The 26,941-nt window shown below is 42.6% G+C and overlaps 1 protein-coding gene across 2 annotated transcripts in view; it reads right to left on the bottom strand.

Moving 5' to 3' along the window:
- The window catches only part of card11 (caspase recruitment domain family, member 11), a 94,416-nt gene that overhangs the window by 33,793 nt on the left and 33,682 nt on the right, over nucleotides 1–26,941 (bottom strand). For both annotated transcript variants that reach the window (XM_031816430.1, XM_031816429.1), the window contains exons 10-16: nucleotides 26,750–26,869; nucleotides 26,467–26,625; nucleotides 26,269–26,347; nucleotides 26,000–26,139; nucleotides 25,414–25,520; nucleotides 16,688–16,731; nucleotides 14,358–14,484 (exon numbers count right to left, since the gene is read on the bottom strand). In XM_031816430.1, the coding sequence (XP_031672290.1) occupies nucleotides 14,358–14,484; nucleotides 16,688–16,731; nucleotides 25,414–25,520; nucleotides 26,000–26,139; nucleotides 26,269–26,347; nucleotides 26,467–26,625; nucleotides 26,750–26,869 (776 nt within the window). The remainder of the gene's footprint in view (nucleotides 1–14,357; nucleotides 14,485–16,687; nucleotides 16,732–25,413; nucleotides 25,521–25,999; nucleotides 26,140–26,268; nucleotides 26,348–26,466; nucleotides 26,626–26,749; nucleotides 26,870–26,941) is intronic.

The raw sequence follows: 26,941 nt of genomic DNA, 5'->3' as shown, positions 1-26,941 counted from the left end.
CAAAACAGGCTACGTAAATATGGTTCCCAATCAGAGACAACGACTAACACCTGCCTCTGATTGAGAACCATATCAGGCCAAACACAGAAACAGACAAACAGACATACAACAGAATGCCCACTCAGATCACACCCTGACCAAACAAAACCTATAAACATACAAAGCAAACTATGGTCAGGGCGTGACACTGTAGTGTTTGTAAACACCCTGGTAGGTTGATTAACCTGTCTGGGATAAAGTGGGGCAAAAAAGTATTTAGTCAGCCACCAATTGTGCAAGTTCTCCCACTTAAAAAGATGAGAGAGGCCTGTAATTTTCATCATAGGTACACTTCAACTATGACAGAGAAAATCAGAAAAAGAATCCAGAAAATCACATTGTAGGATTTTTTATGAATTTATTTGCAAATTATGGTGGAAAATAAGTATTTATCTATTCATTACCTTTGACGTGCTTCTTCTGTTGACACTCCAATATGTCCCATAGACATCACAAATGGTCCTTTAGTTCGATTAATTCCGTCTATATATCCAAAATGTCAATTTATTCGGAGCGTTTGATCCAGAAAAATACCGGTTCCAAGTCGCAACATGACTACATCTAATAAGTTCCAAACATGTCAAACTACTTTTCAAAATACAACTTTAGGTGTTTTTTTACGTAAATAATCGATACAATTGAAGACAGGATGATCTGTGTTCAATACCGGAGGAAAACAAAGTGGAGCGAGCTTTTCAGGTCACGCGCCTCTATCAAAGAGTCACGCGCCTATATCACTTCTCTCTACCCTCATTCTGAACAGTGTTACTTCTTCATTTATCAAAGGAAAAACCTCAACCAATTTCTAATAACTGCTGACATCCAGTGGAAGCGATAGGAACTGCAGGAAAGTCGATTAGAAATCTGGAATCCCATTGAAACCCCATTGAAAAGAGAGTGACCTCAAAAAAATAAATCTGAACGCTTTGTCCTCTGGGGTTTGCCTGCCAAATAAGTTCTGTTATACTCACAGACATGATTCAAAAGGTTTTAGAAACTTCAGAGTGTTTTCTATCCAAATATGCTAATAATATGCATATCTTAGCTTCTGGGTCTGAGTAGCAGGCCGTTTACTTTGGACATGCTTTTCATCCAGACGTGAAAATACTGCCCCCAAAGAAGTTAATAACCTGAACCAGGTTACAGTGAGACGCTTCCTCTTGAGCAGACAGCTTGATGAAAACCAGTCAATATTCAGATTCCCAAGGAAGTAGACCTCTGTTATATCACATACACTATGAAGCATTTCACACATATTATTTAGATACTGGCTGTATTCAGTGCACTCGGAAAATATTTAGAACCATTGACTTTTTCCACATTTTGTTATGTTACAGCCTTATTCTAAAATTGCTTAAAAAGTTTTTTTCCTCATCAATCTTCACACAATAGCCCATAATGACAAAGCAAAAAAGGTTTTCAGACAAAAAACTAAAATATCACATTTACTTAAGTATTCAGACCTTTTACTCAGTACTTTGTTGAAGCACCTTTACCAGCGACTACAGCCTCGAGGATTCTTGGGTATGACACTACAAGCTTGGCTAACCTATACTTGGGGAGTTTCTCCCATTCTTCTGTGCAGATCGTCACAAGCTCTGTCAGGTTGGATGGGGAGCAAGTCTAGGCCACTCAAGGACATTCAGAGATATGTCCTGAAGCCACTCCTGTGTTGTCTTGGCTGTGTGCTTTGTTGGAAGGTGAACCTTTGCCCCATTCGGAGGTCCTTAGAGCTCTGGAGCAGGTTTTCATCAAGGATCTCTCTGTACTTTGTTCCGTTTATCTTTCCCTGAATCCTGACTAGTCTCCCAGTCCCTGCCGCTGAAAAACATCCCACAGCAGAATGCTTCCACCACGATGTGTCACTGTAGGGATGGTGCCAGGTTTCCTCCAGACGTGACACTTGGCATTCAGGCCAGAGAATCTTGTTTCTCATGGTCTGAGAGTCCTTTAGGTGCTTTTGGCAAACTCCAAACGGGCTGTCATGTGCCTTTTACTGAGGAGTGGCTTCCGTCTGGCCACTCTACTATAAAGGCCTGATTGGTGGAGTGTTGCAGAGATGGTTGTTCTTCTGGAAGGTTCTCCCATCTCCACAGAGGGACTCTGGAGCTCTGTCAGAGTGACCATCGGATTATTGGTCACCTACCTGAACAAGGCCCTTCTCCCCCGATTGCTCAGTTTGGCTGGGCGGCCAGCTCTAGGAATAGTCTTGTTGGTTCCAAACTTTTTTTTCCATTTAAAAATTATGGGGATCTTGGGGATCTTTAATGCTGCAGACATTTTTTGGTACCATTCCCCAGATCTGTGCCTCGACACAATCCTTTCTCAGAGCTCTACGGACAATTCCTTTGACCTCATGGCTTGGTTTTTGCTCTAACATGCACTGTCAACTGTGGGATCTTATATAGACAGTTGTGTGCCTTTCCAAATCATGTCCAATCAATTGAATTTACCACAGGTGGACTCCAATCAAGTTGTAGAACATCTCAAGGTGATCAATAGAAACAGGAAGCACCTGAGCTCAATTTCGAGTCTCATAGCAAAGGGTCTGAATACTTATTTAAATAAGCTATTTCTGTTATGTTTTTTTATACATTTGCAAAAATGTCTAAAACCTGTTTTCACTTTGTCATTATGGGGTATTGTGTGTAGATTGATGAGGTAAACAATTCATTTAATCCATTTTACAACAAGGCTGTAATGTATGAAATGCGGAAAAGGGGAAGGGATTTGAATACTTTCCGAAGGCACTGTATTGTTTAGATACTGACTGTTAGCACTTGGTGGCCTATAGCAACACCCCAAAAGAAAAGGCTTTAGATTTGCAAGGTGAACCTGCAACCACAACACTTCAATAACACTTGACATAAGATCTTCTCTAAGCATTACTGGGATATGGCTCTGAATATATACAGCAACACCTCCCCCATAAGCATTCCTGTCTCTTCTACAGATGTTATATCCTTGTATTGATACTGCTGTATCATCAAATGAATTATCTAAGTGAGTCTCAGAAATGGCTAATATATGAATGTTATCTGATGTTAGCAAGTTATTGATTTCATGAACCAGCTGTAATAAGTTCTTTCCTCTTCTGGCGCACACCTTCAGGATAGTTCTAGTAGAGGAAGATGTACGTTCCTCTCAAGTTCTTGGCTCTTTCCAGAACAGCTACCTTGTCCTTGAACCTCAGGAACTTGACCACTATCAGCCTGGTTCTGTCATCTGGGCCAGTGGTGGGTTTTCCAGTCCTGTGGGCATGCTCCACCTCAATCTTCCTGTGGTCCATCTTCAGTTTCTCCGAGATCATTTCCCTCACTTTGTCCTCATAGTCTACCCAGGTCTCATGTGGAGATTATGCAATTCCACAATTCTGCAATTCCATCCACAACCAATTGGCAAACGTTCTGCACATTGAGAAACCATGTGACTAAACTGAATAAAAAGAAGAAGAAACTCTACTCTGAAACAAAGATAAATGATATTAAGAACGATAATAAAAACCTTTGGAGCACCTTAAATTAGGTTTTGGGCAAAAAGGCAAACTCAGCTCCATCATTCATTCAATCAGATGCCTCATTCATCACAACCCACGGACATTGGCAATTAATTAACTTAGGCATGACATGCTAGCAACAAACACTGACACTACATGTCCAAGTATAACTGATCCAACTATGAAAGACAAGCATTGTAATTTTGAATTCTGTAACGTGAGCGTGGAAGAGGTGAAAAAAATATTGTTGTCTATCAACAATGACAAGCCACCGGGGTCTGACAATGTCTTGCAACTTGGATGGAAAATGACTGAGGATAATAGCGGACGATTTTGCGACTCCTGTTTGCCATAGGGTTAGGGTTAGGATTAGGGTTAGGGTTCTTCAATCTAAGCCTACTAGAAAGTGTGTACTCTCAGGCCTGGAGGGAAGCAAAAGTAATTCTGCTCCCCTTTACCAACCCTTTTGGAAAAATGTGTTTTTGACCAGATACAATTATTTTTTACTGGAAACAAATTGACAACAGACTTTCAGCCCACATATAGGGAAGGACATTCAACAAGTGTTACACACTTACACAAATTACTGGTGGGTGGCTGAGAGAAATTGATGATAAAAAGATTTTGTTAGACTTCAGTGCGGCTTTTAACAATATTGATCATAGTCTTCTACTGGAAAAACATATGTGTTATGGCTTATGGTGTTATGGCTTTACACCCCCTGCTATATTGTGGATAAAGATTTACCTGTCTAACAGAAAACAGAGGGTGTTCTTTAATGGAAGCCTCTCCGACATGATTTGAGTAAAGCCAGTGGCATGTATGTATGTGTATGACTTAACACTATACATGTCAGCTACTACAGTCAGCTACGACTAATAAGTTAGTCGTAAATAAATAAAAATTTTACTGAAAGTATTGTATTTGGGGCAAATCATTCACTAAACCCTAAACCCCAACTAAATTGTGTAATGAACAATGTGGAAATGTAGCAAGTTGAGCTGACTAAACTGCTTGGAGTAACCCTGGATTGTAAACTGTCATGGTCAAAACATATTGATGCAACAGTAGCTGAGATGGGGAGAAGTCTGTCTATAATAAAGCGCTGCTCTGTCTTCTTAACAACATTATCAACAAGGCAGGTCCTACAGGCCCTAGTTTCTACCTTCTTAACAACACTATCAACAAGGCAGGTCCTACAGGCCCTAGTTTCTACCTTCTTAACAACACTATCAACAAGGCAGATCCTACAGGCCCTAGTTTCTACCTTCTTAACAACACTATCAACAAGGCAGGTCCTACAGGCCCTAGTTTCTACCTTCTTAACAACACTATCAACAAGGCAGGTCCTACAGGCCCTAGTTTCTACCTTCTGAACGACACTATCAACAAGGCAGGTCCTACAGGCCCTAGTTTCTACCTTCTTAATGACACTATCAACAAGGCAGGTCCTACAGGCCCTAGTTTCTACCTTCTTAATGACACTATCAACAAGGCAGGTCCTACAGGCCCTAGTTTCTACCTTCTTAACGACACTATCAACAAGGCAGGTCCTACAGGCCCTAGTTTCTACCTTCTTAACGACACTATCAACAAGGCAGGTCCTACAGGCCCTAGTTTCTACCTTCTTAACGACACTATCAACAAGGCAGGTCCTACAGGCCCTAGTTTCTACCTTCTTAACGACACTATCAACAAGGCAGATCCTACAGGCCCTAGTTTCTACCTTCTTAACGACACTATCAACAAGGTAAGTCCTACAGGCCCTAGTTTCTACCTTCTTAACGACACTATCAACAAGGCAAGTCCTACAGGCCCTAGTTTCTACCTTCTTAATGACACTATCAACAAGTTAGGTCCTACAGGCCCTAGTTTCTACATTCTTAACAACACTATCAACAAGGCAGTTCCTACAGGCCCTAGTTTTGACGCACCTGGACTGCTGTTCAGTCATGTTGTAAGATGGCACAAAGAGGGATCTTGGAAAACTAGAATTGACTCAGAACAGGGCAGCATGGCTGGCCGTTAAACACAGAATACAGGTAACATGAATAATATGCATGTAAATCTCTCATTGATCAAAGTGGAGGAGATTGACTTCATTACTACTTGTTTTTGTGAGAGGTATTGTTGAACACACCGAGATGTCTGTTTAAACTACTAGCACACAGCTCAGACCACCATGCATACTCCATAAGACATGCCACCAGAGGTCTGTTTAAACTACTAGCACACAGCTCAGACCACCATGCATACTCCATAAGACATGCCACCAGAGGTCTGTTTAAACTACTGGCACACAGCTCAGACCACCATGCATACTCCATAAGACATGCCACCAGAGGTCTGTTTAAACTACTGGCACACAGCTCAGACCACCATGCATACTCCATAAGACATGCCACCAGAGGTCTGTTTAAACTACTGGCACACAGCTCAGACCACCATGCATACTCCATAAGACATGCCACCAGAGGTCTCTTCACAGTCCCCAAGTCCAGAACAGACTATGGGAGGTCCATAGTACTACATAGAGCCATGACTACATGGAACTCTATTCCACAGTACTACATAGAGCCGTGACTACATGGAACTCTATTCCACAGTACTACATAGAGCCATGACTACATGGAGCTCTATTCCACAGTACTACATAGAGCCATGACTACATGGAACTCTATTCCACAGTACTACATAGAGCCATGACTACATGGAACTCTATTCCACAGTACTACATAGAGCCGTGACTACATGGAACTCTATTCCACAGTACTACATAGAGCCATGACTACATGGAACTCTATTCCACAGTACTACATAGAGCCATGACTACATGGAACTCTATTCCACAGTACTACATAGAGCCATGACTACATGGAACTCTATTCCACAGTACTACATAGAGCCATGACTACATGGAACTCTATTCCACAGTACTACATAGAGCCATGTCTACATGGAACTCTATTCCACAGTACTACATAGAGACATGACTACATGGAACTCTATTCCACAGTACTACATAGAGACATGACTACATGGAACTCTATTCCACAGTACTACATAGAGACATGACTACATGGAACTCTATTCCACAGTACTACATAGAGCCATGACTACATGGAACTCTATTCCACAGTACTACATAGAGCCATGACTACATGGAACTCTATTCCACAGTACTACATAGAGACATGACTACATGGAACTCTATTCCACAGTACTACATAGAGCCATGACCACATGGAACTCTATTCCACATCAGGTAACTGTACAGTACTACATAGAGCCATGACTACATGGAACTCTATTCCACAGTACTACATAGAGCCATGACTACATGGAACTCTATTCCACAGTACTACATAGAGCCGTGACTACATGGAACTCTATTCCACAGTACTACATAGAGCCATGACTACATGGAACTCTATTCCACAGTACTACATAGAGCCGTGACTACATGGAACTCTATTCCACAGTACTACATAGAGCCATGACCACATGGAACTCTATTCCACATCAGGTAACTGTACAGTACTACATAGAGCCATGACTACATGGAACTCTATTCCACATCAGGTAACTGTACAGTACTACATAGAGCCATGACTACATGGAACTCTATTCCACATCAGGTAACTGTACAGTACTACATAGAGCCGTGACTACATGGAACTCTATTCCACAGTACTACATAGAGCCATGACTACATGGAGCTCTATTCCACAGTACTACATAGAGCCATGACTACATGGAACTCTATTCCACATCAGGTAACTGTACAGTACTACATAGAGCCATGACTACATGGAACTCTATTCCACATCAGGTAACTGTACAGTACTACATAGAGCCATGACTACATGGAACTCTATTCCACATCAGGTAACTGTACAGTACTACATAGAGCCATGACTACATGGAACTCTATTCCACATCAGGTAACTGCACAGTACTACATAGAGCCATGACTACATGGAACTCTATTCCACATCAGGTAACTGTACAGTACTACATAGAGCCATTACTACATGGAACTCTATTCCACATCAGGTAACTGTACAGTACTACATAGAGCCATGACTACATGGAACTCTATTCCACAGTACTACATAGAGCCATGACTACATGGAACTCTATTCCACAGTACTACATAGAGCCATGACTACATGGAACTCTATTCCACATCAGGTAACTGTACAGTACTACATAGAGCCATGACTACATGGAACTCTATTCCACAGCAGGTAACTGTACAGTACTACATAGAGCCATGACTACATGGAACTCTATTCCACATCAGGTAACTGTACAGTACTACATAGAGCCATGACTACATGGAACTCTATTCCACATCAGGTAACTGTACAGTACTACATAGAGCCATGACTACATGGAACTCTATTCCACATCAGGTAACTGTACAGTACTACATAGAGCCATGACTACATGGAACTCTATTCCACAGTACTACATAGAGCCATGACTACATGGAACTCTATTCCACAGTACTACATAGAGCCATGACTACATGGAACTCTATTCCACAGTACTACATAGAGCCATGACTACATGGAACTCTATTCCACAGTACTACATAGAGCCATGACTACATGGAACTCTATTCCACAGTACTACATAGAGCCATGACTACATGGAACTCTATTCCACAGTACTACATAGAGCCATGACTACATGGAACTCTATTCCACAGCACTACATAGAGCCATGACCACATGGAACTCTATTCCACAGTACTACATAGAGCCATGACTACATGGAACTCTATTCCACAGTACTACATAGAGCCATGACTACATGGAACTCTATTCCACAGTACTACATAGAGCCATGACTACATGGAACTCTATTCCACAGTACTACATAGAGCCATGACCACATGGAACTCTATTCCACAGTACTACATAGAGACATTACTACATGGAACTCTATTCCACAGTACTACATAGAGCCATGACCACATGGAACTCTATTCCACAGTACTACATAGAGCCATGACTACATGGAACTCTATTCCACAGTACTACATAGAGCCATGACTACATGGAACTCTATTCCACATCAGGTAACTGCACAGTACTACATAGAGCCATGACTACATGGAACTCTATTCCACAGTACTACATAGAGCCGTGACTACATGGAACTCTATTCCACAGTACTACATAGAGCCATGACTACATGGAACTCTATTCCACAGTACTACATAGAGCCATGACTACATGGAACTCTATTCCACAGTACTACATAGAGCCATGACTACATGGAACTCTATTCCACAGTACTACTTAGAGCCATGACTACATGGAACTCTATTCCACAGTACTACATAGAGCCATGACTACATGGAACTCTATTCCACAGTACTACATAGAGCCATGACTACATGGAACTCTATTCCACAGTACTACATAGAGCCTGGTAACTGATGCAGCAGTAGAATCAGATTAGAAAACAGATACAAATAAATGTATCCGTGAATAGACACACACACACACACACACACACACACACACACACACACACACACACACACACACACACACACACACACACACACACACACACACACACACACACACAAAACACGCACACACACACAAAACACACACACAGGCTAACACACGCACTCTACACATGTACACTGTAATATTGTTGTATAGTGGTTTTATACATGTTGTATTGTAGATATGTAGTGGTGGAATAATGTTATATAATGTACTGTTTTATACATGTTGTATTGTAGATATGTAGTGGTGGAATAATGTTATATAATGTACTGTTTTATACGTGTTGTATTGTAGATATGTAGTGGTGGAATAATGTTATATAATGTACTGTTTTATACATGTTGTATTGTAGATATGTAGTGGTGGAATAATGTTATATAATGTACTGTTTTATACATGTTGTATTGTAGATATGTAGTGGTGGAATAATGTTATATAATGTACTGTTTTATACGTGTTGTATTGTAGATATGTAGTGGTGGAATAATGTTATATAATGTATAGTGGTTTTATACATGTTGTATTGTAGATATGTAGTGGTGGAATAATGTTATATAATGTACTGTTTTATACATGTTGTATTGTAGATATGTAGTGGTGGAATAATGTTATATAATGTACTGTTTTATACATGTTGTATTGTAGATATGTAGTGGTGGAATAATGTTATATAATGTACTGTTTTATACATGTTGTATTGTAGATATGTAGTGGTGGAATAATGTTATATAATGTACTGTTTTATACATGTTGTATTGTAGATATGTAGTGGTGGAATAATGTTATATAATGTACTGTTTTATACATGTTGTATTGTAGATATGTAGTGGTGGAATAATGTTATATAATGTACTGTTTTATACATGTTGTATTGTAGATATGTAGTGGTGGAATAATGTTATATAATGTACTGTTTTATACGTGTTGTATTGTAGATATGTAGTGGTGGAATAATGTTATATAATGTACTGTTTTATACGTGTTGTATTGTAGATATGTAGTGGTGGAATAATGTTATATAATGTACTGTTTTATACATGTTGTATTGTAGATATGTAGTGGTGGAATAATGTTATATAATGTATAGTGGTTTTATACATGTTGTATTGTAGATATGTAGTGGTGGAATAATGTTATATAATGTACTGTTTTATACGTGTTGTATTGTAGATATGTAGTGGTGGAATAATGTTATATAATGTACTGTTTTATACATGTTGTATTGTAGATATGTAGTGGTGGAATAATGTTATATAATGTACTGTTTTATACATGTTGTATTGTAGATATGTAGTGGTGGAATAATGTTATATAATGTACTGTTTTATACATGTTGTATTGTAGATATGTAGTGGTGGAATAATGTTATATAATGTACTGTTTTATACATGTTGTATTGTAGATATGTAGTGGTGGAATAATGTTATATAATGTACTGTTTTATACATGTTGTATTGTAGATATGTAGTGGTGGAATAATGTTATATAATGTACTGTTTTATACATGTTGTATTGTAGATATGTAGTGGTGGAATAATGTTATATAATGTACTGTTTTATACGTGTTGTATTGTAGATATGTAGTGGTGGAATAATGTTATATAATGTACTGTTTTATACATGTTGTATTGTAGATATGTAGTGGTGGAATAATGTTATATAATGTACTGTTTTATACATGTTGTATTGTAGATATGTAGTGGTGGAATAATGTTATATAATGTACTGTTTTATACATGTTGTATTGTAGATATGTAGTGGTGGAATAATGTTATATAATGTACTGTTTTATACATGTTGTATTGTAGATATGTAGTGGTGGAATAATGTTATATAATGTACTGTTTTATACATGTTGTATTGTAGATATGTAGTGGTGGAATAATGTTATATAATGTACTGTTTTATACATGTTGTATTGTAGATATGTAGTGGTGGAATAATGTTATATAATGTACTGTTTTATACATGTTGTATTGTAGATATGTAGTGGTGGAATAATGTTATATAATGTACTGTTTTATACATGTTGTATTGTAGATATGTAGTGGTGGAATAATGTTATATAATGTACTGTTTTATACATGTTGTATTGTAGATATGTAGTGGTGGAATAATGTTATATAATGTACTGTTTTATACGTGTTGTATTGTAGATATGTAGTGGTGGAATAATGTTATATAATGTACTGTTTTATACATGTTGTATTGTAGATATGTAGTGGTGGAATAATGTTATATAATGTACTGTTTTATACGTGTTGTATTGTAGATATGTAGTGGTGGAATAATGTTATATAATGTACTGTTTTATACATGTTGTATTGTAGATATGTAGTGGTGGAATAATGTTATATAATGTACTGTTTTATACATGTTGTATTGTAGATATGTAGTGGTGGAATAATGTTATATAATGTACTGTTTTATACATGTTGTATTGTAGATATGTAGTGGTGGAATAATGTTATATAATGTACTGTTTTATACATGTTGTATTGTAGATATGTAGTGGTGGAATAATGTTATATAATGTACTGTTTTATACATGTTGTATTGTAGATATGTAGTGGTGGAATAATGTTATATAATGTACTGTTTTATACATGTTGTATTGTAGATATGTAGTGGTGGAATAATGTTATATAATGTACTGTTTTATACATGTTGTATTGTAGATATGTAGTGGTGGAATAATGTTATATAATGTACTGTTTTATACATGTTGTATTGTAGATATGTAGTGGTGGAATAATGTTATATAATGTACTGTTTTATACATGTTGTATTGTAGATATGTAGTGGTGGAATAATGTTATATAATGTACTGTTTTATACATGTTGTATTGTAGATATGTAGTGGTGGAATAATGTTATATAATGTACTGTTTTATACATGTTGTATTGTAGATATGTAGTGGTGGAATAATGTTATATAATGTACTGTTTTATACATGTTGTATTGTAGATATGTAGTGGTGGAATAATGTTATATAATGTACTGTTTTATACATGTTGTATTGTAGATATGTAGTGGTGGAATAATGTTATATAATGTATAGTGGTTTTATACATGTTGTATTGTAGATATGTAGTGGTGGAATAATGTTATATAATGTACTGTTTTATCCATGTTGTATTGTAGATATGTAGTGGTGGAATAATGTTATATAATGTACTGTTTTATACATGTTGTATTGTAGATATGTAGTGGTGGAATAATGTTATATAATGTACTGTTTTATACATGTTGTATTGTAGATATGTAGTGGTGGAATAATGTTATATAATGTACTGTTTTATACATGTTGTATTGTAGATATGTAGTGGTGGAATAATGTTATATAATGTACTGTTTTATACGTGTTGTATTGTAGATATGTAGTGGTGGAATAATGTTATATAATGTACTGTTTTATACATGTTGTATTGTAGATATGTAGTGGTGGAATAATGTTATATAATGTACTGTTTTATACATGTTGTATTGTAGATATGTAGTGGTGGAATAATGTTATATAATGTACTGTTTTATACATGTTGTATTGTAGATATGTAGTGGTGGAATAATGTTATATAATGGACTGTTTTATCTTTAGTTGTAATGTAAGTGCCTTAATGTGTTTGGACCCCAGGAAGAGTAGCTGCTGCCTTGGCAACAGCTAATGGCGAACCCTATTAATTACAAATACAAATACAATGTTGTTTTGCCATGATTGTCCCACTAGATAATCTGATTTCTCCATCATTGTTATCATAGATTCACATGCAGAACTGATGTCCTCTCTCAATGATTTACAGATTGCTGTCATCTTGCCGTTTCAACTCATTGAGCTGACCCTGGGAGAACTGCAAACTGTTTGTCTTTTATTAGTTGACTCCACCAGTATTTGGAAACTTAAAGTTATTGTCTTGTTGTTGTAACAACTGCTTGTGGAACTTTTGTTGTTCATTTAAAAGATCCTTCACCTGTGACAGAGAGACACCACAGCCGTCAATGGTACTCCTGCCGGCTTTGGTCTTTGTCATGGTAACAACGTAGGATACGCTGTTACCCCTCTCAGTTCCAGACAGGACAGGTTATACTGTTACCCCTCTCAGTTCCAGACAGGACAGGTTATACTGTTACCCCTCTCAGTTCCAGACAGGACAGGTTATAATGTTACCCCTCTCAGTTCCAGACAGGACAGGTTATACTGTTACCCCTCTCAGTTCCAGACAGGACAGGTTATAATGTTACCCCTCTCAGTTCCAGACAGGACAGGTTATGCTGTTACTCCTCTCAGTTCCAGACAGGACAGGTTATACTGCTACTCCTCTCCTCTCAGTTCCATACAGGACAGGTTATACTGTTACTCCTCTCAGTTCCAGACAGGACAGGTTATACTGTTACTCCTCTCAGTTCCAGACAGGACAGGTTATACTGTTACTCCTCTCAGTTCCAGACAGGACAGGTTATACTGTTACTCCTCTCTATTCCAGACAGGGCAGGTTATACTGTTACTCCTCTCAGTTCCAGACAGGACAGGTTATACTGTTACTCCTCTCAGTTCCAGACAGGACAGGTTATACTGTTACTCCTCTCTATTCCAGACAGGACAGGTTATGCTGTTACTCCTCTCAGTTCCAGACAGGACAGGTTATACTGCTACTCCTCTCCTCTCAGTTCCATACAGGACAGGTTATACTGTTACTCCTCTCAGTTCCAGACAGGACAGGTTATACTGTTACTCCTCTCAGTTCCAGACAGGACAGGTTATACTGTTACTCCTCTCAGTTCCAGACAGGACAGGTCGCAGGGAAGATTGAAAACAATAACAAACAGCAGGGATCTTGACAGCCAAAAGCCCGGGACAATCCGTGGTCCCAGCCACAATGGCTAACAGTGTTGCGGGCATCATTCAAGCAGTCAAGAAAACCCCGCTAGCTTGATAGGCAGCTAGCTAGCAACTAGGCACTTAACAGCTCCTCAGACCTGGCCTTGGTCAGCAGGATCACTGGACAGATAGTAGTGGTCCCAGCAACTGATGCTGACCACGTCACGGGATCCAAACTCTTAAGGTAGCTAGCTAGTAACCACACTTTTTCAATGGATTTTTCTACAATAACGTTCTCCCTCGTTCCGCGTTCAACTGGAAGTGACGAGCGCCGCCTCTGGACGTAAAAACAGTGGACGAGGGGGGTAAGATACACTAGGGGTGTGTGTGTGTGTGTGTGTGTGTGTGTGTGTGTGTGTGTGTGTGTGTGTGTGTGTGTGTTGGTGGGTGTGAGGGGGGGGGGGGGTGTACCTCTCCAGGGACAGTTTCCTGAAAATGTTGTTGACGGTCTCCAGGTCGTAGGAATCTAAACATTCTGACTGATGGGAGGAGGAGGAGGAGTGGAGTGAGGGAGGACCACGTGTTTCCATTTCCTCATCTGAATGGAGAGAGGGGGAGGGATGATTAGAGGGGTATAGGGTCTACAGGTATACAGTATGGGGCTGTAGGGTATAGGGTCTACAGTATGGGGCAGTAGGGTATAGGGTCTATAGGTCTACAGTATGGGACTGCAGGGTATAGGTTCTACAATATGGGACTGTAGGGTATAGGGTCTATAGGTATACAGTATGGGGCAGTAGGGTATAGGGTCTATAGGTATACAGTATGGGACTGTAGGGTATAGGGTCTACAGTATGGGGCAGTAGGGTATAGGGTCTACAATATGGGACTGTAGGGTATAGGGTCTATAGGTATACAGTATGGGGCTGCAGGGTATAGGGTCTACAATATGGGACTGTAGGGTATAGGGTCTATAGGTATACAGTATGGGGCTGCAGGGTATAGGTTCTACAATATGGGACTGTAGGGTATAGGGTCTATAGGTATACAGTATGGGGCAGTAGGGTATAGGGTCTATAGGTATACAGTATGGGACTGTAGGGTATAGGGTCTACAGTATGGGGCAGTAGGGTATAGGGTCTACAATATGGGACTGTAGGGTATAGGGTCTATAGGTATACAGTATGGGGCTGCAGGGTATAGGGTCTACAATATGGGACTGTAGGGTATAGGGTCTATAGTAAGGGACAGTAGGGTATAGGGTCTACAGTATAGGGCAGTAGGGTATAGGGTCTACAGGTATACAGTATGGGACTGTAGGGTATAGGGTCTAGAGTATGGGGCTGCAGGGTATAGGGTCTACAATATGGGACTGTAGGGTATAGGGTCTACAGTATGGGGCAGTAGGGTATAGGGTCTACAGGTATACAGTATGGGGCAGTAGGGTATAGGGTCTATAGGTATACAGTATGGGGCTGTAGGGTATAGGATCTACAGTATGGGACAGTAGGGTATAGGGTCTATAGGTATACAGTATGGGGCAGTAGGGTATAGGGTCTACAGGTATTCAGTATGGGACTGTAGGGTATAGGGTCTACAGGTATACAGTATGGGGCAGTAGGGTATAGGGTCTATAGGTATACAGTATGGGGCTGTAGGGTATAGGGTCTACAGTATGGGACAGTAGGGTATAGGGTCTATAGGTATACAGTATGGGGCAGTAGGGTATAGGGTCTATAGGTATACAGTATGGGACTGTAGGGTTTAGGGTCTATAGGTATACAGTATGGGACTGTAGGGTATAGGGTCTAGAGTATGGGGCAGTAGGGTTAGGGGTCTACAGTATGGGGCAGTAGGGTATAGGGTCTACAAGTATACAGTATGGGACTGTAGGGTATAGGGTCTAGAGTATGGGGCTGCAGGGTATAGGGTCTACAATATGGGACTGTAGGGTATGGGGTCTACAGGTATACAGTAAGGGACTGTAGGGTATAGGGTCTATAGTAAGAGACAGTAGGGTATAGGGTCTACAGTATGGGGCAGTAGGGTATAGGGTCTATAGGAATACAGTATGGGACTGTAGGGTATAGGGTCTATAGGTATACAGTATGGGGCTGTAGGGTATAGGGTCTATAGGTATACAGTATGGGGCTGTAGGGTATAGGGTCTACAGTATGTGACAGTAGGGTATAGGGTCTATAGGTATACAGTATGGGACTGTAGGGTATAGGGTCTATAGGTATACCTTTATGGGGCTGTGGGTATAGGGTCTATAGGTATACAGTATGGGGCTGTAGGGTATAGGGTCTATATTATGGGGCAGTAGGGTATAGGGTCTACAGGTATACAGTATGGGGCTTTAGGGTATAGGGTCTACAGTATGGGGCAGTAGGGTATAGGGTCTATAGGTATACAGTATGGGGCAGTAGGGTATAGGGTCTACAGTATGGGGCTGTAGGGTATACAGTCTATAGTATGGGACTGTAGGTTAGAGGGTCTACAGGTATACAGTATGGGGCAGTAGGGTATAGGGTCTAGAGTATGGGGCTGCAGGGTATAGGGTCTACAGTATGGGACAGTAGGGTATAGGGTCTATAGGTATACAGTATGGGGCTGTAGGGTATAGGGTCTATAGTATGGGGCTGTAGGGTATAGGGTCTATAGAATGGGGCAGTAGGGACAGTATAGGGTCTATAGAATGGGGCTGTAGGGTATAGGGTCCATAGTTTGGGGCTGTAGGGTATAGAGTCTACAGTATGGGGCTGTAGGGTATAGGACATCTACAGTCTCAGGCACCTTACCATAATCCATGTTGTCTACACACTCATATTCAAAGTCACAGAGGCTGAAACAGAGAAGGAAAAATGTAGTCAGAAGTTTGAAACCTTTTTCCAATGTATTGGGTGTAGGGTAAAGGGTGTAGGGTGAATGGTATAGGGTAAAGGGTATAGGGTAAAGGCTGTAGGGTGAATGGTATAGGGTAAAGGGTATAGGGTAAATGGTATAGGGTAAAAGGTGTAGGGTGAATGGTATAGGGTAAAGGGTGTAGGGTAAAGGATGTAGGGTAAAGGGTGTAGGGTAAATGGTGTAGGGTAAAGGGTGTAGTGTAAAGGGTGTAGTGTAAAGGGTGTAGGGTAAAGGGTGTAGGGTAAAGGGTAAAGGGTATAGGGTAAAGGGTGTAGGGTAAAGGGTATAGGGTAAAGGGTGTAGGGTGAATGGTATAGGGTAAATGGTGTAGGGTAAAGGGTATAGGGTAAATGGTGTAGGGTAAAGGGTGTAGTGTAAAGGGTGTAGTGTAAAGGGTGTAGGGTATATGGTGTAGAGTAAAGGGTAGAGGGTTTAGGGTAAATGGTTTAGGGTAAAGGGTGTAGGATAAATGGTTTAGGGTATAGGGTAAAGGGTGTAGGGTAAATGGTTTAGGTTAAGGGTGTAGGGTACAGGTTTTAGGGTAAATGGGTGTAGGCTAAATGGTTTAGGGTGTAGGGTGAAGTGCTTAGGCTGTAGGGTGACGTGTTTAGGGTGTAGGGAGTAGGGTGAAGTGTTTAGGATGTTGGGTGAAGTGTTTAGGGTGTGAAGTGTTTAGGGTGTGAAGCGTTTAGGGTGTGAAGTGTTTAGGGTGTAGTTTTTAGGATGTAGGGTGAAGTGTTTAGGGTGTAGGGTGAAGTGTTTAGGGTGTAGGGAGAATTGTTCAGGGTGTAGGGTGAAGTGTTTCGGGTGTAGGGAGAATTGTTTAGGGTGTAGGGATTAGGGTGAAGTGTTTAGGGAGTAGGGTGAAGTGTTTATGGTATAGGGTAAAGGGTGTAGGGTGTAGGGTAAATGGTTTAGGGTAAATGGTTTAGGGTATAGGGTAAAGGGTTTAGGGTAAAGGGTGTTGGGTATAGGGTGTAGGGTAAATGGTTTAGGGTAAAGGGTGTAGGGTAAATGGTTTAGGGTAAAGGGTGTAGGGTAAAGGGTGTAGGGTAAATGGTTTAGGGTGTAGGCTGACGTGTTTAGGGTGTAGGGAGTAGGGTGAAATGTTTAGGGTGTAGGGGTTAGGGTGAAGTGTTTAGGATGTTGGGTGAAGTGTTTAGGATGTGAAGTGTTTAGGGTGTGAAGTGTTTAGGGTGTAGGGTTTAGGGTTAAGTGTTTAGGGTGTAGGGTGAAGTGTTTAGCGTGTAGGGTGAAGTGTTTCGGGTGTAGGGAGAATTGTTTAGGGTGTAGGTAGTAGGGTGAAGTATTTAGGGTGTAGGATGAAGTGTTTAGGGAGTAGGGGGAAGTGTTTAGGGTGTAGGGTGAAGTGTTTAGGGTGTAGGGAGTAGGGTGAAGTGTTTAGGATGTAGGGTGAAGTGTTTAGGGTGTAGGGTGAAGTGTTTACGGTGTAGGTAGTAGGGTGAAGTGTCTAGGGTGTAGGGTGAAGTGTTTAGGGTGTAGGTGGTAGGGTGAAGTGTTTAGGGTGTAGGGTGAAGTGTTTAGGGAGTAGGGTGAAGTGTTTAGGGTGTAGGTAGTAGGGTGAAGTATTTAGGGTGTAGGGTGAAGTGTTTAGGGAGTAGGGCGAAGTGTTAGAGTGTAGGTAGTAGGGTGAAGTGTTTAGGGTGTAGGGTGAAGTGTTTAGGGTGTAGGGTGAAGTGTTTAGGGTGTAGGGTGAAGTGTGTAGGGTGTAGGGTGAAGTGTTTAGGGTGTAGGCTGAAGTGTCTAGGGTGTAGGGTGAAGTGTCTAGGGTGTAGGGTGAAGTGTTTCGGGTGTAGGGAGAATTGTTTAGGGTGTAGGGAGTAGGGTGAAGTATTTAGGGTGTAGGCTGTAGGGTGAAGTGTTTAGGGTGTAGGGAGTAGGGTGAAGTGTTTAGGGAGTAGGGTGAAGTGTTTATTGTATAGGCTGTAGGGTAAAGGGTGTAGGGTAAATGGTTTAGGGTATAGGGTAAAGGGTGTAGGGTATAGGGTGTAGGGTAAACGGTTTAGGGTAAAGGGTGTAGGGTAAATGGTTTAGGGTATAGGGTAAAGGGTAAAGGGTGTAGGGTAAATGGTTTAGGGTGTAGGGTGTAGGGTGTAGGGTGTAGGGAGAATTGTTCAGGGTGTAGGGTGAAGTGTTTCGGGTGTAGGGAGAATTGTTTAGGGTGTAGGGATTAGGGTGAAGTATTTAGGGTGTAGGGTGAAGTGTTTAGGGAGTAGGGTGAAGTGTTTATGGTATAGGGTAAAGGGTGTAGGGTGTAGGGTAAATGGTTTAGGGTAAATGGTTTAGGGTATAGGGTAAAGGGTTTAGGGTAAAGGGTGTTGGGTATAGGGTGTAGGGTAAATGGTTTAGGGTAAAGGGTGTAGGGTAAATGGTTTAGGGTAAAGGGTGTAGGGTAAAGGGTGTAGGGTAAATGGTTTAGGGTGTAGGCTGACGTGTTTAGGGTGTAGGGAGTAGGGTGAAATGTTTAGGGTGTAGGGGTTAGGGTGAAGTGTTTAGGATGTTGGGTGAAGTGTTTAGGATGTGAAGTGTTTAGGGTGTAGGGTTTAGGGTTAAGTGTTTAGGGTGTAGGGTGAAGTGTTTAGCGTGTAGGGTGAAGTGTTTCGGGTGTAGGGAGAATTGTTTAGGGTGTAGGTAGTAGGGTGAAGTATTTAGGGTGTAGGATGAAGTGTTTAGGGAGTAGGGGGAAGTGTTTAGGGTGTAGGGTGAAGTGTTTAGGGTGTAGGGAGTAGGGTGAAGTGTTTAGGATGTAGGGTGAAGTGTTTAGGGTGTAGGGTGAAGTGTTTACGGTGTAGGTAGTAGGGTGAAGTGTCTAGGGTGTAGGGTGAAGTGTTTAGGGTGTAGGTGGTAGGGTGAAGTGTTTAGGGTGTAGGGTGAAGTGTTTAGGGAGTAGGGTGAAGTGTTTAGGGTGTAGGTAGTAGGGTGAAGTATTTAGGGTGTAGGGTGAAGTGTTTAGGGAGTAGGGCGAAGTGTTAGAGTGTAGGTAGTAGGGTGAAGTGTTTAGGGTGTAGGGTGAAGTGTTTAGGGTGTAGGGTGAAGTGTTTAGGGTGTAGGGTGAAGTGTGTAGGGTGTAGGGTGAAGTGTTTAGGGTGTAGGCTGAAGTGTCTAGGGTGTAGGGTGAAGTGTCTAGGGTGTAGGGTGAAGTGTTTCGGGTGTAGGGAGAATTGTTTAGGGTGTAGGGAGTAGGGTGAAGTATTTAGGGTGTAGGCTGTAGGGTGAAGTGTTTAGGGTGTAGGAAGTAGGGCGAAGTGTTTAGGGTGAAGTGTTTAGGGTGTAGGGTGAAATGTTTAGGGTGTAGGGTGAAGTGTTTAGGGTGAAGGGTGAAGTGTGAAGTGTTCAGGGTGTAGGGTGAAGTGTTCAGGGTGTAGGGTGAAGTGTTTAGGGTGTAGGGTGAAGTGTTTAGGGTGTAGGGTGAAGTGTTCAGGGTGTAGGGTGAAGTGTCTAGGGTGTAGGCTGAAGTGTCTAGGGTGTAGGGTGAAGTGTTTAGGGTGTAGGGTGAAGTGTCTAGGGTGTAGGGTGAAGTGTCTAGGGTGTAGGGTGAAGTGTCTAGGGTGTAGGGTGAAGTGTTTAGGGTGTTGGGTGAAGTGTTTAGGGTGTAGGGTGAGTGTTTAGGGAGTAGGGTGAAGTGTTTAGGGTGAAGTGTTTAGGGTGTAGGGAGTATGGTGAAGGGTGTAGGGTGTAGGGTGAAGTGTTTAGGGAGTAGGGTGAAGTGTTTAGGGTGTAGGGTGAAGTGTGTAGGGTGAAGTGTTTAGGGTGTAGGGTGAAGTGTTTAGGGTAAAGGGTGTAGGGTAAAGGGTGTAGGGTGAAGTGTTTACGGTGTAGGAAGTAGGGCGAAGTGTTTAGGGTGAAGTGTTTAGGGTGTAGGGTGAAGTGTTTAGGGTGTAGGGTGAAGTGTTTAGGGTGTAGGGTGAAGTGTTCAGGGTGTAGGGTGAAGTGTTCAGGGTGTAGGGTGAAGTGTTTAGGGTGTAGGGTGAAGTGTTTAGGGTGTAGGGTGAAGTGTTCAGGGTGTAGGGTGAAGTGTTTAGGGTGTAGGGTGAAGTGTCTAGGGTGTAGGCTGAAGTGTCTAGGGTGTAGGGTGAAGTGTTTAGGGTGTAGGGTGAAGTGTCTAGGGTGTAGGGTGAAGTGTCTAGGGTGTAGGGTGAAGTGTTTAGGGTGTAGGGTGAAGTGTCTAGGGTGTAGGGTGAAGTGTTTAGGGTGAAGTGTCTAGGGTGTAGGGCGAATTGTTTAGAGTGTAGGGTGAAGTGTCTAGGGTGTAGGGTGAAGTGTTTAGGGTGTTGGGTGAAGTGTTTAGGGTGTAGGGTGAAGTGTTTAGGGAGTAGGGTGAAGTGTTTAGGGTGAAGTGTTTAGGGAGTATGGTGAAGGGTGTAGGGTGTAGGGTGAAGTGTTTAGGGAGTAGGGTGAAGTGTTTAGGGTGTAGGGTGAAGTGTTTAGGGTGTAGGGTGAAGTGTTTAGGGTGAAGTGTTTAGGGAGTAGGGTGAAGTGTGTAGGGTGAAGTGTTTAGGGTGTAGGGTGAAGTGTTTAGGGTAACGGGTGTAGGGTAAAGGGTGTAGGGTAAATGGTTTAGGGTGTAGGCTGACGTGTTTAGGGTGTAGGGAGTAGGGTGAAATGTTTAGGGTGTAGGATGTTGGGTGAAGTGTTTAGGATGTGAAGTGTTTAGGGTGTAGTGTTTATGGTTTAGGGTGAAGTGTTTAGGGAGTAGGGTGAAGTGTGAAGTGTTTCGGGTGTAGGGAGAATTGTTTAGGGTGAAGTGTTTCGGGTGTAGGAAGAATTGTTTAGGGTGTAGGGAGTAGGGTGAAGTATTTAGGGTGTAGGGTGAAGTATTTAGGGTGTAGGGTGAAGTTTTTAGGGAGTAGGGTGAAGTGTTTAGGGTGTAGGGAGTAGGGTGAAGTGTTTAGGGTGTAGGGGTTAGGGTGAAGTGTTTAATCAAATCAAATCAAATTTATTTATATAGCCCTTCGTACATCAGCTGATATCTCAAAGTGCTGTACAGAAACCCAGCCTAAAACCCCAAACAGCAAGCAATGCAGGTGGAGAAGCACGGTGGCTAGGAAAAACTCCCTAGAAAGGTCAATACCTAGGAAGAAACCTAGAGAGGAACCAGGCTATGTGGGGTGGCCAGTCCTCTTCTGGCTGTGCCGGGTGGAGATTATAACAGAACATGGTCAAGATGTTCAATGTTCATAAATGAGGACTCATAAATTTAGGATGTGAAGTGTTTAGGATGTGAAGTGTTTAGGGTGTGAAGTGTTTAGGGTGTAGTTTTTATGGTTTAGGGTGAAGTGTTTAGGGTGTAGGGTGAACTGTGAAGTGTTGCGGGTGTAGGGAGAATTGTTTAGGGTGTAGGGTGAAGTGTTTCGAGTGTAGGAAGAATTGTTTAGGGTGTAGGGAGTAGGGTGAAGTATTTAGGGTGTAGGGTGAAGTGTTTAGGGAGTAGGGTGAAGTGTTTAGGGTGAAGTGTTTAGGGTGTAGGGAGTATGGTGAAGGGTGTAGGGTGTAGGGTGAAGTGTTTAGGGAGTAGGGTGAAGTGTTTAGGGTGTAGGGTGAAGTGTTTAGGGTGTAGGGTGAAGTGTTTAGGGTGAAGTGTTTAGGGAGTAGGGTGAAGTGTGTAGGGTGAAGTGTTTAGGGTGTAGGGTGAAGTGTTTAGGGTAAAGGGTGTAGGGTAAAGGGTGTAGGGTGAAGTGTTTACGGTGTAGGAAGTAGGGCGAAGTGTTTAGGGTGAAGTGTTTAGGGTGTAGGGTGAAGTGTTTAGGGTGTAGGGTGAAGTGTTCAGGGTGTAGGGTGAAGTGTTCAGGGTGTAGGGTGAAGTGTTCAGGGTGTAGGGTGAAGTGTTTAGGGTGTAGGGTGAAGTGTTTAGGGTGTAGGGTGAAGTGTTCAGGGTGTAGGGTGAAGTGTTTAGGGTGTAGGGTGAAGTGTCTAGGGTGTAGGCTGAAGTGTCTAGGGTGTAGGGTGAAGTGTTTAGGGTGTAGGGTGAAGTGTCTAGGGTGTAGGGTGAAGTGTCTAGGGTGTAGGGTGAAGTGTTTAGGGTGTAGGGTGAAGTGTCTAGGGTGTAGGGTGAAGTGTTTAGGGTGAAGTGTCTAGGGTGTAGGGTGAATTGTTTAGAGTGTAGGGTGAAGTGTCTAGGGTGTAGGGTGAAGTGTTTAGGGTGTTGGGTGAAGTGTTTAGGGTGTAGGGTGAAGTGTTTAGGGAGTAGGGTGAAGTGTTTAGGGTGAAGTGTTTAGGGAGTATGGTGAAGGGTGTAGGGTGTAGGGTGAAGTGTTTAGGGAGTAGGGTGAAGTGTTTAGGGTGTAGGGTGAAGTGTTTAGGGTGTAGGCTGAAGTGTCTAGGGTGTAGGGTGAAGTGTTTAGGGTGTAGGGTGAAGTGTCTAGGGTGTAGGGTGAAGTGTCTAGGGTGTAGGGTGAAGTGTTTAGGGTGTAGGGTGAAGTGTCTAGGGTGTAGGGTGAAGTGTTTAGGGTGAAGTGTCTAGGGTGTAGGGTGAATTGTTTAGAGTGTAGGGTGAAGTGTCTAGGGTGTAGGGTGAAGTGTTTAGGGTGTTGGGTGAAGTGTTTAGGGTGAAGTGTTTAGGGAGTAGGGTGAAGTGTTTAGGGTGAAGTGTTTAGGGAGTATGGTGAAGGGTGTAGGGTGTAGGGTGAAGTGTTTAGGGAGTAGGGTGAAGTGTTTAGGGTGTAGGGTGAAGTGTTTAGGGTGTAGGGTGAAGTGTTTAGGGTGAAGTGTTTAGGGAGTAGGGTGAAGTGTGTAGGGTGAAGTGTTTAGGGTGTAGGGTGAAGTGTTTAGGGTGTAGGGTGAAGTGTTTAGGGTGTAGGGTGAAGTGTCTAGGGTGTAGGGTGAAGTGTTTAGGGTGAAGTGTCTAGGGTGTAGGGTGAATTGTTTAGAGTGTAGGGTGAAGTGTCTAGGGTGTAGGGTGAAGTGTTTAGGGTGTTGGGTGAAGTGTTTAGGGTGAAGTGTTTAGGGAGTAGGGTGAAGTGTTTAGGGTGAAGTGTTTAGGGAGTATGGTGAAGGGTGTAGGGTGTAGGGTGAAGTGTTTAGGGAGTAGGGTGAAGTGTTTAGGGTGTAGGGTGAAGTGTTTAGGGTGTAGGGTGAAGTGTTTAGGGTGAAGTGTTTAGGGAGTAGGGTGAAGTGTGTAGGGTGAAGTGTTTAGGGTGTAGGGTGAAGTGTTTAGGGTAAAGGGTGTAGGGTAAAGGGTGTAGGGTAAATGGTTTAGGGTGTAGGCTGACGTGTTTAGGGTGTAGGGAGCAGGGTGAAATGTTTAGGGTGTAGGATGTTGGGTGAAGTGTTTAGGATGTGAAGTGTTTAGGGTGTAGTGTTTATGGTTTAGGGTGAAGTGTTTAGGGAGTAGGGTGAAGTGTGAAGTGTTTCGGGTGTAGGGAGAATTGTTTAGGGTGAAGTGTTTCGGGTGTAGGAAGAATTGTTTAGGGTGTAGGGAGTAGGGTGAAGTATTTAGGGTGTAGGGTGAAGTATTTAGGGTGTAGGGTGAAGTTTTAGGGAGTAGGGTGAAGTGTTTAGGGTGTAGGGTGAAGTGTTTAGGGTGTAGGGTGAAGTGTTTAGGGTGTAGGGGTTAGGGTGAAGTGTTTAGGATGTGAAGTGTTTAGGATGTGAAGTGTTTAGGGTGTGAAGTGTTTAGGGTGTAGTTTTATGTTTTAGGGTGAACTGTTTAGGGTGTAGGGTGAACTGTGAAGTGTTGCGGGTGTAGGGAGAATTGTTTAGGGTGTAGGGTGAAGTGTTTCGGGTGTAGGAAGAATTGTTTAGGGTGTAGGGAGTAGGGTGAAGTATTTAGGGTGTAGGGTGAAGTATTTAGGGTGTAGGGTGAAGTGTTTAGGGTGTAGGGTGAAGTGTTTAGGGTGTAGGGTGAAGTGTTTAGGGTGTAGGGTGAAGTGTTCAGGGTGTAGGGTGAAGTGTTCAGGGTGTAGGGTGAAGTGTTCAGGGTGTAGGGTGAAGTGTTTAGGGTGTAGGGTGAAGTGTTTAGGGTGTAGGGTGAAGTGTTTAGGGTGTAGGGTGAAGTGTTTAGGGTGTAGGGTGAAGTGTCTAGGGTGTAGGCTGAAGTGTCTAGGGTGTAGGGTGAAGTGTTTAGGGTGTAGGGTGAAGTGTCTAGGGTGTAGGGTGAAGTGTCTAGGGTGTAGGGTGAAGTGTTTAGGGTGTAGGGTGAAGTGTCTAGGGTGTAGGGTGAAGTGTTTAGGGTGAAGTGTCTAGGGTGTAGGGTGAAGTGTTTAGGGTGTAGGGTGAAGTGTCTAGGGTGTAGGGTGAATTGTTTAGAGTGTAGGGTGAAGTGTCTAGGGTGTAGGGTGAAGTGTTTAGGGTGTTGGGTGAAGTGTTTAGGGTGAAGTGTTTAGGGTGTAGGGTGAAGTGTTTAGTGAGTAGGGTGAAGTGTTTAAGGTGAAGTGTTTAGGGTGTAGGGAGTATGGTGTAGGGTGTAGGGTGAAGTGTTTAGGGAGTAGGGTGAAGTGTTTAGGGTGTAGGGTGAAGTGTTTAGGGTGTAGGGTGAAGTGTTTAGGGTGAAGTGTTTAGGGAGTAGGGTGAAGTGTGTAGGGTGAAGTGTTTAGGGTGTAGGGTGAAGTGTTTAGGGAGTAGGGTGAAGTGTTTAGGGAGTAGGGTGTAGGGTGAAGTGTACCCGCGGGGCTGGAAGTCAGTCTCTCCCTCTCGCGTCCGACGGACCAGTGATGCGTTTCCTGGCGGCTCGGGGTTGGTGGACATGATGCTGTCGTTACGGTAGCGCAGCTAAACACAGGTTACCATGACAACACACAGGTAAGGGTGTGCAGGTGTGTCAAATCAAATACAAATCTACTTGATTTTCACATGCGTCAAATACAACAGGTGTAGACTTTACCGTGCTTACAAGCCCTTTCTCGACAAAATTACCGTGAAACGCTTACTAACAAGCCCTCCTATACAAGGAGTACCAGTACTGAGTCAGTGTGTAGGGGTACCAGGTAGTTGTAGGTAATATAATGTAGGTAGGGGTAAAGGGACTAGTCAGGATAGATAATAAACAGAGTAACAGCAGTGTTGGTAGTTGAGGTAATATATGTGTGTGTGTGTGTGTGTGTGTGTGTGTGTGTGTGTGTGTGCTCAGCAGTCTTGGGGGTCAATGTAAACAGTCTGGTAGCCATTTGATGAGCTGTTCAGCAGTCTTATGGCTTGGGGGTCAATGTAAACAGTCTGGTGTGTGTGTGTGTTTGTGTGTGTAGACTCACCATGGTAGTCTTGCTGGGCAGCTCTGTGTTGGGGCGGATGGGGAAGGGGGAGTGGGAAGGGGAGGGGGGACATGTGCTGCTCAGGGTCAGGGTTAGGTTACTCTCTGACATCATCACATCTGGAGACGCTCCACCACCAGCTGAACACACACACACACACACACACACACCTTTCTTTCTCAATATTTTCCCATATGGATGCCAATATGCCTGTGGGCCTTCCAGGCCCATGTTGAGCATCCAATGATGACCTGCCATATGTTTAGTACCTGCACGGAGACTGTCCTCTGTGTTGATTGGCGGGTCCAGAGTTTTGGGGGTGGAGACTGGAGACTTCACTCTGGTAATCTACACAGCACAAACACAATGTTGTGTGTGGGTGGGTGGGTGGGTGGGTGTGTGTGTGTGTGTGTGTGTGTGTGTGTGTGTGTGTGTGTGTGTGTGTGTGTGTTTGTGTGTGTGCTGACCACTGCTTTCAGGTTGGGTCGTCTCTTGAGGCGGGGTTCTGGTAGGAAGAACTTCTCCTCTGGCGACTCGTCACTGGAGCCCTCTGATTGGCCAAGAGATTTAGGCTCCTCCCCCATCACCTGAGCGATGACAGTTGGGGGGATGTCTCTGGGCAAACTCTGAAAGAGAGAGAGAGATACAGAGAAATGTGCGTATGTGTGTGTGTGTGTGTGTGTGTGTGTGTGTGTGTGTGTGTGTGTGTGTGCGTGCGTGCGTGCGTGCGTGCACGTGTGTGTGTGTTACCTGGTCCATAGCAGTATCTTTCGATAGGCGTCTCAGTCTGGACTCCAAAGTGACGATCTTAGCATCTTTATGAACAATCACTATGTGCAGCTCATCACTCCTCTCCTCCAACTCTCTGATCTACACACACACACACACACACACACACACACAGAGAGAGAGAGAGAGGTGTGTCACAAAACAGGACACCAA

This window comes from Oncorhynchus kisutch, unplaced genomic scaffold (assembly GCF_002021735.2).
Source record: "Oncorhynchus kisutch isolate 150728-3 unplaced genomic scaffold, Okis_V2 scaffold796, whole genome shotgun sequence".
NCBI lineage: Eukaryota > Metazoa > Chordata > Actinopteri > Salmoniformes > Salmonidae > Oncorhynchus > Oncorhynchus kisutch.
The sequence above is the reverse complement of the archived record's forward strand: the minus strand, read 5'-3'. Positions and strand labels throughout refer to the sequence as shown.